Here is a 15,470-nt window from a genome sequence, read left to right as displayed (position 1 = left end):
ACATTTAAATAGGGTAGGTAGAGAAGGTGGCCACATGAGCCTGGATCAGACAAGGGAAAGCTTAACCTATTTTACTCTATCATCATCAGCTCTGATGAAAGCTCTGAACAGGCTGAAAGCCCCCAGTGAAGACAAGCTATTGGTTATCCCTGTGTGTCACTTATCCTGACCACCCCCTTTCGACTCTGACAACATACACTCTAGTTATTATACGAATACCCTGTTATGGACAGTCTGTGCTGGTATTATTTTACTTTTTAAAATCTAAAAACATAAGCTTCTTAAATAATCTTCCCTATAAATATTTTTGGCAAATAAAAGGAATTAAGAATAAGAGACAAGTCATTGGCTATATCTGGTAACCCAACGTCCATTGTCTCGTTTTCCAGTAAGAAAATCCAGATTTTCCTTGGGTACCTAAACCCATCAGACTGCCAACCAGAGAGGCTCGGGTGGGGCTGATGGCAGCCCCTACCTCTTGGAGTGAAGTCCATTACCTGGCCCTACAAATAGGAGCTACAAATCACCCTTGAATGCTACTACGGGTCAAGTTCAGGAGTGGAACACGTGACCAAAGCAAGCCAGTGAGAACCCACAGGTGTGGAGACTCCGGATGCAAGTCACAGAAAGGAGATACCATCCTTTGTGGGACTGCTCAGGTGCTAGAATGCAGGCCTGGAGTCACTGACGGAGCCATCCTTGGCACCCTCGGGGAAGGGAAGGAGGTGAGTCTGCCTAAAAATGAAGCCAGTCTAGAGAGGGAATAGCAGAGAAACAGGAATAGAGCTGGCTGCCTCTAACAATACATCTGGGGGACTTGAACATGGCCCTATCTCCAGACAGCCACCCATACATTTTTCACACAGTGGAAGAGCACATTTCCTTTTTTGATTAAATCACTGAAGCTGGGTTCCTGTCACTTGCAACCAAGAGTCTTGGCAAATACAAAGAACTCCTCGGGAACTGGGCTCAGTATTTTCCCTAGAAAGCCAACAACCCAACAACTCATACACTTACCCGTTCCTGCCCAGCAGTGTCCCAGATGAGGAACTTATGAAGTTCATTTCCACAAGGCACAGTTTTGGTCATAAAAGATGCCCTGAAAAAGAGAATCAACATCTCCATATTACCAGGCGCCCCTACAATCTTCACAAAGGCTCCCATTTCAACCAAGTGCATCTTGCCTCAGCAAGATTCCAAAGTTCCCTTCTGGAGGCCACTAAGAGGAAAGAAGGGCTTCTGGAGTCCCATCACCCAGAAGAAAATATTCTGCATTTTCTGTCTGTCCAACTGGAGGTATAGGGAAGGGAAAAATAATTTTTTTAAGCCAGAATGCATTCAAAGCACTGTGCTTCCAACAGCACTGTCCTAAGATAGTGTGTTCAATTGTTCTGAGATAATATGCCCCAAATCTCAGGAAAGAAAATAAAACCCAAGATTTTATAGACTTATTCTTACAACAATGAATAATGAAAGGGGCAGCTAGTCTTTGGGCATGTCACATTTTGGGCCTTGAGATGGCACACACAGAAAACTGCCTTCCATATTCACCTATGCTATGCATCCAACACTAGAGCAACTGATAGATACCATATCTCATTCTCATCCTGCTTTTATATATGCAAGGATAAAGCTCGGTGATTTACCAAGTATTTATGTTTTCTCCATTAAAAAAAGGGAAGGATTTGAAACTCTCAGTAGATAATGAAACACTTGATACTTTTCTTTTTTGTATATTTCCTGTTAATAAACTCTCTGTGTTCATGAAAGATGTAAAGATACACTACGTGAAAAGTTTATATCCTTGACTTTTTTTCTGTAAGATAAACTTCCCATTCATTAAAAATTAGTGAGTATCCCCAACAGTGGGACAACCAGACATGATAAGCTTCCTCATGTGATGGAATAAGCACACAGAACACCTGTGCAGCATTCTGGCCAAAACCTGGATTTAATCATGAAGAAACAAATCAGGTGAATTGAAAATGTGGAGCATTCTACAAGACAACTGGCCCAAATGTTTCAAGTAAGACAAAGTCATGAAAAGCAAACAAAACAAAAGGCAAGGAGATTGTTCTAGAATCTAAATTAAGAGAGAAGAAAAAGATAAAATCACCAAAGGCCCCTTAGCTGAATCTGGAATTAAGAGGAAAATAGCTTTAAAAGACATTTAGAGGACAACTGGAGAAATTTAAATTTAGACTATATGTCAGATAATGATCATTGTATCAAAATTAATTTTCTAGAGGATGCCTAGGTGGTTCAGTTAGTTCAGCATTCAACTTTTGGTTTCAGCTCAGGTCATGATCTCAGGGTCGTGGGATCGAGCCCCACATTGGGATCCATGATCAGTGTGGAGTCTGCTTGTTCATCTCCCTCTGCTCCCTTCCACCCTCTCTCTCCTCTCTTTCTCTCACTCTCAAATAAATAAAATCTTTTTTAAAAAATTAATTTTTTAGGTGTGATAAATGGTATCCTCATTATGTTCTTACTCTCAGGAGAGGCACAGTAGAGTTTTTAGGGGTAAGGCTGTCTTCCCTCACTTCCTACAGCCCAGCTAACCCACCCTGTCCACCGCACAGTCCAGTTCTGTGCCACTCAGCACTCATTCTGTTAATGTTTCCTCAACTTCTACTTTTCCCCAAGACTAAGAAGTAAACCACACAAGTCCCAAATAGAAAAGTATATGTCCCTGCAATTCCCACCCGACCCCCACAACATATGCACACAACACCAAAAGTTAACAGTTCCATTTATCAACCTACAACTGCACTAAATGGAAATTCTAAATATTTTTCTAAGTGATATGACCCAATACTATCAAAACCACAACTGTCCCATGATGCTTTATTTCTTTTAAAGTGCTTAAAATATACACAGACTACTGATAAGAGTAAATATATTCCAAAAATAGAAATGTCTTCATTACTTATCCCATTACAAAAGCAATATATGGGGACCTCCCAAAAAAGAAATTCAAAAAATGAAAGCAGAGGAGGAAACAAATCAATCTTCATGTCACTGCTTAGCCACAGTCACTGCTAATACTTTGGTATATGTCTTTCCAAATTATTTTTATATAATGTGTATGCTCATAATTGATCATACTCTACATACATTTTGTTTTCCCTCCACTTGATGTATCATGGTCCTCTTTCCATTTCTATGAATATAGATCAACATCATTATCTAAAGTGACTAAGTATCCTATACCACGTTATGGCTTTATTCACTACACTACCAATAGACATTTTTGTCACCTATTTTCCACTATTATGATTATGATTAAATGAATCTCTTTGTACTTATATCTTTGTGTCCTTGTCAACTATCTCCTTAGACTTAATCTTAGACATGCCACACTGGCTGGGACCAAGTACACACCCATGACAAGATAGAAGATGACCTTCTTCCCAGTCAATCCTGATCTTTCAAATCTTTCGGAGTGTGATAAGGAGGAATGATAAGTCATTCCCATTTTTATTATACTTATAACTTTGAATGCCATTTTAGTGTTTATTGTTCTCTTATATTTTTCTTTAGTAAATACTTAGTTCATGACCCCTGCCCACTTTTTGGTTGGGGTGTTCATTTTTCCTTTTTCTCTTTTTTTTCTTTTTTAATTTATGATAGTCACAGAGAGAGAGAGAGAGAGGCAGAGACACAGGCAGAGGGAGAAGCAGGCTCCATGCACCAGGAGCCCAACGGGGGACTCAATCCCGGGTCTCCAGGATAGCGCCCTGGGCCAATGGGATTGGCAGGCGCTAAACCGCTGCGCCACCCAGGGATCCCCTGTTCATCTTTTCTTATTCACTTCCTGAGTGTTTTATACTAATCTTTTATAACATTATACTTTAAATAATTCTTTTTCTGGTTTAACCTTTGCCTTTTAACTTTGTTTAGAAATTTTTTCCATAAGTACCTTTAGTTTTGCTTTTAGTCTCTTTGATGTAAGCCAGATTTCCATTCATGCTTCAATATATTCTAGGCACTAGGATAAGTATTGTATCAACCCTGCCCTTAAAAAGTCTCAGGCTTAGAAAACTAAGTTCATGCCTTTAAAAATCTTAGAATCAGAGACTTTTAGAGATGGAAGAAACATGAAATATCGAGGCCAACCTCTTCACTCTACAGATTAGGGGGAAAAATCTGAGACTCAAAAGACAGTTTTTCCATAGTCAAAGAGTCTCAGATGTCAGGAACAAAATGCAGAGTCCTGTCCTCACTGCCAGCAGGGCAGAATGAGCATTTAGAAAAGCCCTCAATTTCCTCATCTGAGAAACCATATCTACTTTGAGAAACCTCATCTGAGAAACCAATATCTACTTTGCACGATCTAGAGGGCTGTTGTAGGATCCAATGAGGGAATGACATCTGTGAAATTCCTGCTTGATACACAGCAAGCCCACGAGGAACAGCTTCAGTATGGTTGTAATGCATATCACACACACACACACATACACCCCTCTGTTCCTCATCCTGCCACTAGAAAAATGACTATTAATATTTGAAACGGCGACTGACAATCCTTGTTCTTTTGGTTGTTTGGATTGTTTGTCGTTTTTTTAACAGATTCTTTGCTAGCATTTAATCTTAAGAACGTCAAGCAACTTTTCTTCTCTATAGATGATCTCCCAGAGTGGTAGACGGGGAAGGCTTGGCAATGCTGACCTGACTTTGTTATCTATGGGAACCAAAATCTGGCAGAGAAGTTACACAATCACCTTGTAAATGTTGAAACAGAAAGAGGGAGACACACACACACACACACATGCACACACACACACACATATATGTTCAAGATGTCAACACAATCTGCTTGAATAGCAAAGCCAAGATTTTTCATTGTGAGTCACAGAAGACGATAAAAATCAACTCTTACACTGCTGAAAATGACATTTTGAAGCCTATGGCCTTTTCCCCAGTGGTAGTTTGATCACAGTGGGAAAAACAAGGGTGGACTTGGTTTGAGTCATAAGTTCACTGCTCACTGGCTGGGCGTACCTAAACAAGCCACCTCAAGGCTCTGATTCTTGAGGCCAGCACCGTGACAATGAAAAAGGCCCTCAGCTAGAGGCATGAACTAAAATGCCTACGGGCCCAGGAAGCGGCCCTATAAATGAGCCAAACAGACTAGGTGTAAAAGTAACACTAATAAAAATAATAGTAACAATAAATAGCAGGAGTGCCATGGAAAGAGGATAGCCCACACCACCCACCCTGACATGGAGCGCCTGTGAGTCAGGTCCAACTGACTTCTGTCACGTGGGTATGTGCACCCAGTAAGCCATGTCTGCCGATTTTTTAAAAGAAGCCAGAAATACAAGTTTATTATGCAAAAATCTCCTGATTCTTCATTATTGGCTTAAATATTAAAGCACTGTGCAGGCTAAATAAAACGCATCTATAAGCCAGATTCCCAGCATACCAAACCCACCAGCTATAGGCCAGGCATGGCAGTCCATATATAACACCTTCCAAGAAATGTGTATGTTCCTTCTAGCTTTATTTTTCTGAAGCTCGAGTTTGGAAACATTTTCACAAAATCTCAGAAGAGAGGATAAATTTTGAGTGGGATAAATTTTAATTGGGTAATTGAACTATATCAGGAAAAGGACAACAGATAAGAATCAAAGAGCCCTTCTCAACCTTGACTCCAGAAGAAAAGTAAGGAATGAAATAGACAGAAAGCAGAACAGCACATAATTTAATGCTATAATCATGTAATGTTTATGAAGAAATTTTAAGGTGTGAGAAAATGCTTAAGTTTGAAGTTTGATAGAAAGTAACAACTCAAAATCATATATACAAACATTTTTCAAGACCTAAAATCTGGTGAATATACGGAAAAGTATGCTTCTGGTAAGTATACGGAAAAATAACAATTGTTTGAAAAACAATTGAAATATCCATCAAGAGCCTTAAATATGTCATATTCTTTGAATTATCCATTGTTATGAATTTAACCTAATGAAATAATCAGAGGTACATGCAAATATTTATGCCCCAAGATATACATCATATGTTATTTAAAAAGTGTAAAAAAAAAGTTATAAATACCCTAAATACCTTATATGAAAATACTGCCATTAAAAATCATTGTTTTTTAAAAAAAAGATTTATTTATTTATTTATTTATTTATTTATTTATTTATTTATTTATTTGAGAAAAGAGTGAGAGGGCAGGGGAGGAGCAGAGGGAGAGGGACAAGCAGAGTCCACACTGAATGTGGAGCCCAACTTGGGTGGGGCTCTATCCCATGACCCTGAGATCATGACCTGAGCCAAAATCAAGAGTTGAACACTTAACTGACTGAACCACCCAGATGCCCCAGAAATCACTGCTTTTTTTTATATACTGATGTATGTGCCCAGAAAACTGGGAGAAAAAAATCCTTGCTTTTAAAGACCATTTAGTAACATGGAATTCATAATATAATGTTAAATTACTAAAGATTTTATATATACATAGTAAAAAGACTGGAAGAAAATGCACTAGATGTTTATGGTAGCTATGCCAGGAGGCAGATTATGGGTGGTTTTTATATTTTCTTCACAGGTTTCTTCATTTTCGATTTTTTATGAGTATATAATACTTTTATAAAAAGAAAAAATTATATTTCCATTATGTTTCTAAAGATTATGGGATACAAGAAAATGTTCAAAATGAAGACAGGATTAAAAACTGTATGTATGCTATGATTCCAACTTCTATAAGTTCCGTGGTTTTTTAGAATGAACACGAACTTTTATAATGAGGAAAAATTAGGCTTTAATCTTGACTCTGTCAAGGAAATATACAGACAGCATGTAAAGTGTCCCATTTATTTCTGACTTGTAAGAAATTTATATTCAGGACAGAAAAACAAGGCAGAGGATGGAGAATGGATGCCATGGCATGTCAGGTAGAATTGATGCCATTTTTGTTTTTTGAAATTATGTATTCATGCATCTGCATACCCAGAAAATACTTTTAAGAAGTATGTTAAATATGCACTTTTGGGATCCCTGGATGGCTCAGCGGTTTAGCGCCTGTCTTCGGCCCAGGGCATGATCCTGGAGACCTGAGACTGAGTCCCACATCAGGCTCCCTGCATGGAGCCTGCTTCTCCCTCTGCCTGTGTCTCTGCCTCTCTCTCTCTCTCTGTCTCTCGGTGTCTCTCATGAATAAATAAATTTAAAAAATCAAAAAAAAATAAGCACTTCGGACTTTAAATATTGCTAATATAAATTGGAGAAAATTGGATCAGAGAGCTAGTAAAATACTCTGACTTCAATTTTTATTTTACATTTTTAGGCATGGTCTGAATTTTTCATAATGAGCACTGTAATTCGAGGGATGATTTTTAAATTAATGGACTATTTTTTAGAGAAGTATTAGGTTTACCAAAAAAAATGAGCATAAAGTACAGAGAGTTTCCATATAATTTGTAATTTTTTAAAGCCCCAAACCACCACAATGTACTTATTAGACAAAGCAAGGTCAACAGAGTTTGATTGATTGTCTCCAAAATGGTTACCAATGATCCATACCACTCGCCCTCTAAATGTTGCTCTTCCCACCATGAAGTGGGATTGCTTTTCCCTCCCTTGATCTGGGCTGGCATTATGACTTGCTTTGACCAAGATACTGTGACCAAAATGATATATCTTTTATAGGCACAGTGATGCTTATACATATGTGTAACAGTCATTTCACCACATATAATTTACGATAAGAACATGTATTACCTTTAATTTGGAAAAATCATTACAAAAGGGAACCAGATTTGTTATTAAAAATGAATATTTTTAAGCTTAGAAAGTAGAAGATGCGGGATGCCTGGGTGGCTCAGCGGTTGGGCATCTGTCTTCGGCTCAGGGCGTAATCCTGGAGTTCCGGGATCAAGTCCTGCATCGGGCTCCCTGCATGGGGCCTGCTTCTCCCTCTGCCTATGTCTCTGCCTCTCTCTGTGTGCCTCTCATGAATAAATAAATAAAATCTTAAAAAAAAAAAAGTAGAAGATAAGAATCTCCTCCATCTTCCAAAACCACACTTTAGAGTTAATCACTCTAAAGGGTTTTGCTTTTATTAAACACACAAAATGGAAAACTAAGGAAAATACAAGTACATCACAGAGAAGAGTGACAAGAATTTTGTCTGTAAAACTGTCCCCAATGGGGCGCCTCAGGGGCTCAGTTGGTTTAGCGTCCACCTCTTGGTTTTGGCTCAGGTCATGATCTCATGGGTCCTGGTTTTGAGCACCACGTTGGGGTCCTTCCTTGCTCAACAGGGAGCCTGCTTCTCCCTCTCCCTCCACTTGCCATTCTGCCAGCTTGTGCACTTGTGTGCTCTCGCTCTCTCTCTCAAATAAATAAATAAATAAATAAATAAATAAATAAATAAAATCTTTTAAAAAAAGATTTGGGTTCCCTAAACATGGGGGTCCTAGCTTATAACCCAATCCAGGGCATAGAGTGTTATCTGATCCTCTTCACGTCACACTACAGGAAATTAGGGCTCAGGGAACCAATACAAAATGAACACTCCAACTACTGCTACTTCCCCTGTGTCTGATCCAGGAGTTGTGTGTCCTCTGCCAGTATCCATGAAATGGGCACAGCTAACTTGTTAGCTTGCTGTCACAGTTCTTGACGCATATTTTTGTGAACATGCTTCTTTAAGTCATTTTTAAGCTAAAGAATGTAGTGGATTTTCTCACCTACCCCACTCCAACCACTGGCCTATCAACCAACTGCTGGAGCATCTACTTATACCCTGCTGTGAATCTTCTCCACCTAGTGACAGAGACAAATGCCCCTGTCCTCATCAATCCTACAGTGTTTCCAAAATATAGACACACATTCTTTCCCTTCTGAAGAAAACAAAACCTTTGCTCTCTGCAAAGAACATGGTATCTTCAGGGAGAAACCTTAGTGAGGCCAAGTTCTAAGAGAGTGAAAAAGCATGCACCTGCAAAAATGGCACAACAAAGCACATCTGGCAAAAGCATCTGTAGGACAGGGGAAAATGGAATATGAAAATGTTCCTATATTCTAAGGTTGGGGTCTCAGAAGCGAACAATCCACTCCCCTCCCAACCATAAGAATAGAAATGCTAACATTCAATTAATCCAGGAAAGAACATCAACCTGCCCCACAGACTGTGTAGACAACTGTGCTGTGTGAGTGGACAACTGTTTCCAGGTTAGCTGGTAGGCAACTTAAAGCAGAACCTTTGCGAATTTGCCTTGTGTCTCATCTTCCATCTGAAGATAAAGCCAGTGTGATTTGCAGAGTAATGCTCTTGGAGATCAAGGAGATGGTCTTGGGCTGTAGCCTAAAAGGACAGTTGGCTAGGAAAAAAGAATTATTGACAGGAACAGTAAGCCCAGACATACTGCCTAAAAGTCACTGCATTTCTGTCAGTCTTTACAGTTGGGATCAAGTCTCACTGGCTGGGATGAAAACTGCTTGAAGGCTCAGGCACAAAGTGACCTCTCTGAGTGCTTTGAGAGGAAGAAATGTGAAAGAGAAGAACATACAGGAACTTACCCAATGGTCGGGCTGATGTTGTGGTCAAAGTGATCCTGGACAAATCGACACACAATGCTTGATTTCCCAACCCCGGTGTCCTGGAAAAGAATGAGGACACGCCATGAAGACCAAGTGTATCAGTTCTGACCTAGTATAAACACAGAACCAGAGGATGGAAGAGGTTATTTCTGATTGATGGAAGTAGGGGAGGAGAACATTTTCTTCTATTTCATATCAGTATTTTCTAAAATGAAATTGTATTGCTTTCATAGAAAGGAAAGAAGGATGGTAAAAATAAGCTTTAGAAACACGTCCCACATACATACGATAATTAGCCTAGAACTCACATGTTCACAATATATGTATTTCCAGATTTGAAAATTTTTGAAGAGGTCTAGAGGAGAAATATGGTAACACTTTGAATTGTTTTGGTAGAGATAGAACTGACTTTGTTCAAAACCTTACCACTCAAAAACTATATAATCTATTTTTCTAGTATCACTCTGTAAGACCTACGAATTCTAATTGCTGCATTTCTGACATTTTCTCTTCAGAATCTAATGGCTGCATAATAACCTCAAGTTTTGCTTAAATATATAAAGATCTCATCTCCATGCTCTCTCTGTTAAATAATTCTTTAAAGCTAATTAAGATAGAGGTCCATTATACATTAGAAATCAAATACATGCATTTCTATCCACTCCCTCCAAACACCCTTGCCAAATGGTTTAAGGAATAAAAGACACAAATTCACAAGGTCAAACAGATGGGAGACGAGACACCAGACAAGTTATGTCAATGAAAAGCACATGTCTTGGTGGTCACTGAGAAAGAAGAAGCTGGAGCCTTCAGGCCACCAGGGAGGAGAGCCATTGAGAAGCAAAAACAATTCATGTCGCAGAATCCCTGAACATATCAAGAATTTGGAGAGCAAGGTCACACAAAAACACACCCTTGGTGCCCCTGACCACAAAACCAAGGACAGATTCTCCTGCCTTCCAGGAACAGGATGGAAGTTGAGTCTCCAGGAAATCTGTATCAGATAGGGCTAGGATCAGGGGCTTGTGTGACAGCTCAGGGAGTGCCTGTGTGACCCTGCCACATCCCTCACCTCCCTGTGAACCAAGACAGAGAAGTGAGGAGGAGTCCCATTCAGCTAAGAGGAAAAATCCTGCAGAGCCTAACACATGGAGTCTCCCAACTAAAAGCCACGTTGCACCAGTCTGCAAGCCCTAGTGCAAACAGACCTTTAGATACACATTTTAATCTTTTAAAAATAAATGCCCAGCTAAGAAATATTAGACATTTATACCCACACAAAAAGAGCAGGATACTATTTTAGAAGATTATTCAGAGAATGAGACAGACCTTAGAAATTAAAAATATGACGGTAGAAATGGAAATTCCAAAGGAAGAGGTATACGGTAAAATCAGGAGACTGTCTAGAAGGTAGAACCGGACTAGAACAAGGCAACTGGCTTCAGTAGCCATCAGTGCTCTTCTAACAGCAGTGGCAAGGCAAGAAGACACAAGATTCACAGACGATTGACACAGAGAAGTCCTCCTCAACACATGCTTATCGGAAAGGATCATGGTGACATTTTGAGATCTGTAAGTGAACAGGAAACAGGACATAGCCCAAGAAGAAACAAATAGTGATATGGTTCTTTTCTTTTTCTTTTTCTTTTTTTTTTAATTTATGATAGTCACAGAGAGAGAGAGAGAGAGGCAGAGACATAGGCAGAGGGAGAAGCAGGCTCCATGCACCGGGAGCCCGACGTGGGATTCGATCCCTGGTCTCCAGGATCACGCCCTGGGCCAAAGGCAGGCGCCAAACTGCTGCACCACCCAGGGATCCCAATATGGTTCTTTTCTATTAAAGGTGTACAAAGCCTAAAAATCAAGGAGGAAATGTTGAAACTTAGAGAAATGTGCTTTTCTTTACACTGAAATACGAAATGAGATTTGAAACACCAACTGGAAATCTGAATTCTTTTTACTCCTTCTCACCCCCATGCTTAGGGGGCAATTCCCACAAACACCCCTGATGCCCATCAGAGAATCATTCCCCAGAAGGCCTCCTATGCTGGTGCAAGTGGCCTTCCCTGGTTGTGAGCCGCAGTAAACAAAAGCACTAAAGGCTGTTTATCTGCAGCGTGCACATCAACGCACAGAGTTCAAAGAGGTGGCAACAGAATTAAAACACCAGCTCCTCGGATTCTAGATCAATATGCCACTGCTATTTCTGTGTCGAACCTTCAGGATGGATTCTGGTTAATGTGCCTCACAGTTCCCCAAACCCCACAACTCAGTTCTTCTTAGCTCAGTTGCTTTGAATTCCTTCTGCTTCCCACCAACCCCCTCCCAGCCCCACAGATGAGCGGCTCTGGCCACCCTTTAGCCCACGAAACCCCAGGGAACCTCAAAAACCAAACAACGGTGCTGCCCTACCCTGGAAGAGAAGGAAAACAAGGTGGAATGCTCTCTGTGAGCTGCCTGGGATTGTGGGGGGTGGGATAAGGGGGGACCTCATTCCACCAGCCACCACCTGGATTTGTGTGTTTGCAGATTTTTATGTCACCAAGCTCAGAGCGTGCAACTCCTCCTGTCAGAAGCTCTCAAGTTCGTTATCCCACAAGAAAGGCTAAAGGATTGGGACGCCTGGGTGGCTCAGTGGTTGAGCATCTATCTGCCTTGGGCTCAGGGCATGATCCTGGGGTCCTGGGATGAGTCCCGCATCAGGCTCCCTGCAGGGAGTCCACTTTTCCCTCTGTCCAGGCCTCTGCCTCTTTCTCTGGGCCTCTTAAATAAAACTTGAAATAAATAAATAAAATTTTAAAGAAAAGAGAGAGAAATGCTAAAGGATCCATGTCTGCTGTCCCTGCACCCCCAGAAGCCATTCCCACGAGGGCCGTCTCGTCCCTAGTGTAGGAATTCTCTCTCTCGGGCAAGCCCTGCCTCCCCCTGCCCGCAGCAGGCCGGAGACCGACAGGACAGCAGAGGCGCCCCCACCTCCACGGCAGGGAGGGCAGGGAGCACCCACACTCACAGCGGCCGGGCCTGCTCTGCCTGGGACTTAGGACACCAATCCGTGTCTCCCAACTTTGTCCCTTTTGGGCCCTCCCAGGCGTCCTTTCGGCTTATCCCCAGGCTCACTGTGCTTCCAAGCTGAGGAAATCAGCCCCCAGAATACCTCCAGGTCACGCCAGCCCCCTGCAAACATCGGGCCTTCCTCCCTGCGAGTGAGGGGCCCCTGGTGCGCAGGGCTTTGGGGAGACGGTGCACCTCGTGACGAGGACCCTGCTCTAGGAACATTCTGGGTCCCTCCTTTCATCCTACCTGAGGGCTCCACTCAAAACAAGTGGCTCCAGGGATGCCTGGGTGGCCCAGTGGTTTAGCGCCGCCTTCGGCCCAGGGTGTGATCCTGGAGACCCGGGATCGAGTCCCACATCAGTCTCCCTGCGTGGAGCCTGCTCCTGCCTCTGCCTGTGTCTCTGCCTCTCTCTGTGTGTGTCGGTCATGAATAAATAAATAAAATCTTAAAAAAAAAAAAAAGTGGCTCCAGATCCCCAAAACACCCCAACAGAACGGACAAGCCCAAGCCTCAAAATGCCCTTGAGGATGAAAAATTCAAAAATTCCGGCCACCTGGAAATGACCCCTTTCGACTCATCATCTTCTACAGATGCCTCGGGCTAAAACACTAGCTTTCCTGAACAGGTCCAGCAGGCAGGCCGTTCACACCTGGGCTGAACAATTAACTCCTCAGCCCACCAGCCTCGGTGTTTGTCTTCTTTTTATATTTTCGCTCTCGAAGTTTCTCTCTCTCTCATATATGTGACAGGAAAATCAATAAACACACTAAAGGGCAGGCAAAGCTTAAGTCTGTCTAGGACAAAGACAATATTCTCCCAGAGAACTGCTTCCAAGAATGTTCCAGGCCCGGGGCTGGTGCGGCCGCAGACCCGAGGACAGCTGGAGGCGCTGCTGTTCCCCCGGCGGCCAGCAGGGGAAGGCCCTGCTCCGGGAGCGGGAGGGAGCGGGAGGGAGCGGCGGGCCGGGCCTGCGGGAACCTGTGGCCTCAGGGACACAGACACAGGACGGAAGCGCCGCTGAGTCAGGGCCGGTGCGCCAGAGAGCCCGCAGGTTGGCCGCAGGAAAAGCAGGCGGCCGACTGGGTGAGGAAAGGCGTCTGTGCGGAGGGGCAGGGCGAGGGGCCCCAGCGGCCCACCAGTCTCCAGAGGCCACTTTATTTTTAGTGGGATTACCACGAGCGGAAGGAAACTTGTCTCTGCGGCTATTTTCCCCATTTCAGAAGATTATGGGACTATCGGAGTGCATCGTGTCCAGGCTCCCGGTTTTTCAAAAGAGGAAGCGGGGAGACTTCCACAGGGCCACACAGTTGGCTGGCCGAGTCAGAACCGAATTTTCTGAGCTCCGGTGAAATCCTGTGAAGGCTCTGGTGGGGTTAAATCTACCTCCCTCCCAAATGTAGATTTCGTCCCCCAAAAAGTCCATTCTCTAGAACTCTTGAGGTGTGCTTGTAGTCTTGTATCACTGCCTTCCAGAGGAGCATTGTGTGTCCTCACACTAGATCTGCCGGGGTTCTGCTGTAAGGAAAGGTGGACATGGTACCAGCTACTGGGGAGGCACTAGAATCAAACCAATTATGATTCCACGAACCAGATATGAAGTGCAGTAGAATCCTCCCTGGGGGGTAATCAGTGTTTTATTGTATTTTCGTTTGTGTGGTTTTAATCAGACTCAGGCTGAGGCCCAGCGATGGGTTCCATCTACTTACAGGCAAGTGGATGCCTTACATGATACTTCTCCCATATAGGTCACCGTCTGGAGCTAATAACATAATCCTCTGAGAACCTGACGTGACAATCTCTACTATTCCAGTGGTCACATTTATTAATCACACGTAAATCCATCATTATGAAATCACAAACCACAAACTTGCAGCTGCTCTCCGGTAACACTCGAGGCATCACTTGATTCCTTCCTGGACAACCGTGGCAGGCTTCAAGGAGGCGTTGCTATCTCTCAACATAAAGAACGGTAGGTCCCAGGCAAATATACCACCCCTACCTAAGCCTGCTCTAATGGAAGACATCAGCAATCAGTTGAGGATATGTTATTTTATTGAACCGGAAAAGGGCCTCAAAATCTTTCCAACGAGCTCTGCAGACAATAATAAATGATGTGTGTTCCCAGAACAAATGGTTGTTCCCTACTGTTGCCCTACTCTTCCCAACAGTCAACACACTCCTACAGTCTCCTCTTCTCCAAACTCACGAAGAACATTATAAGCCAACATGCTTCCTATGCAAAGGAAATGACAAGCCAGACCAAGAATCACAGACTCAGGAATTCCATTCCTAGGAATGTAGTTAAAAGAAGAAAAAACATAAGCACAAAAAAGTTCATGAAAGTATTATTTATAAAAATTAGAAATGGCCCCCAAAACCACTAAGAATTAAACAACTTGTGGCACAGACAGGAATCTCTTAAGCTTTAATTTCAGGCCAACCAAAATGTCAGAGGCAGACTATGATTTGCCCATCATGTGAACTAGGGAAATGATCGTTGCAGCATCTGTCTCTGGTCTAGGAATCAGAGGGAACCCACATGGCAAGGGGTTTTTTGCACATATTTGGTTTTTGGTTTTTTTTTTTTTTTTCAGTCATCTGCTTATTTAAGTAGTTAGACTTTGAGCCTTGCACACTTCTAAAAAGTCTGAAGTATCTTACATGTTGATGTGGAGTTGAGTTAGGAATTTAGGAGGACTGTGGAGGCCAGGCAGGTTTTATGAATGGAGAAAAACAAAAAGAGACACAGACAGAACCATGGGAGGGCAAATGGCTTGATCTTTTGACCCCAAAGGTAAGTGAAGCTGAGAGCACCAGAGTCTGACCAGTAGAGCAAAGGTCTCCTCAAGGACACTGGACG

General features: G+C 42.4%; 1 protein-coding gene across 3 annotated transcripts in view; it reads right to left on the bottom strand.

The window, feature by feature from the left end:
* Positions 1–15,470, bottom strand: part of RAB31 (RAB31, member RAS oncogene family) — a 128,971-nt gene that overhangs the window by 62,739 nt on the left and 50,762 nt on the right. For 2 of the 3 annotated variants that reach the window (XR_007412171.1, XM_025429523.3), the window contains exons 2-3: positions 9,535–9,614; positions 1,018–1,099 (exon numbers count right to left, since the gene is read on the bottom strand). Coding sequence is in view for 2 of the 3 variants with exons in the window: in XM_025429523.3 (XP_025285308.1) it covers positions 1,018–1,099; positions 9,535–9,614 (162 nt within the window). In the remaining variant the exon portion in view is untranslated. The remainder of the gene's footprint in view (positions 1–1,017; positions 1,100–9,534; positions 9,615–15,470) is intronic. The other variant, XM_049112937.1, reaches the window with a different exon arrangement.

The sequence above is a fragment of the Canis lupus genome, chromosome 7, assembly GCF_003254725.2.
Source record: "Canis lupus dingo isolate Sandy chromosome 7, ASM325472v2, whole genome shotgun sequence".
NCBI lineage: Eukaryota > Metazoa > Chordata > Mammalia > Carnivora > Canidae > Canis > Canis lupus.
The sequence above is the reverse complement of the archived record's forward strand: the minus strand, read 5'-3'. Positions and strand labels throughout refer to the sequence as shown.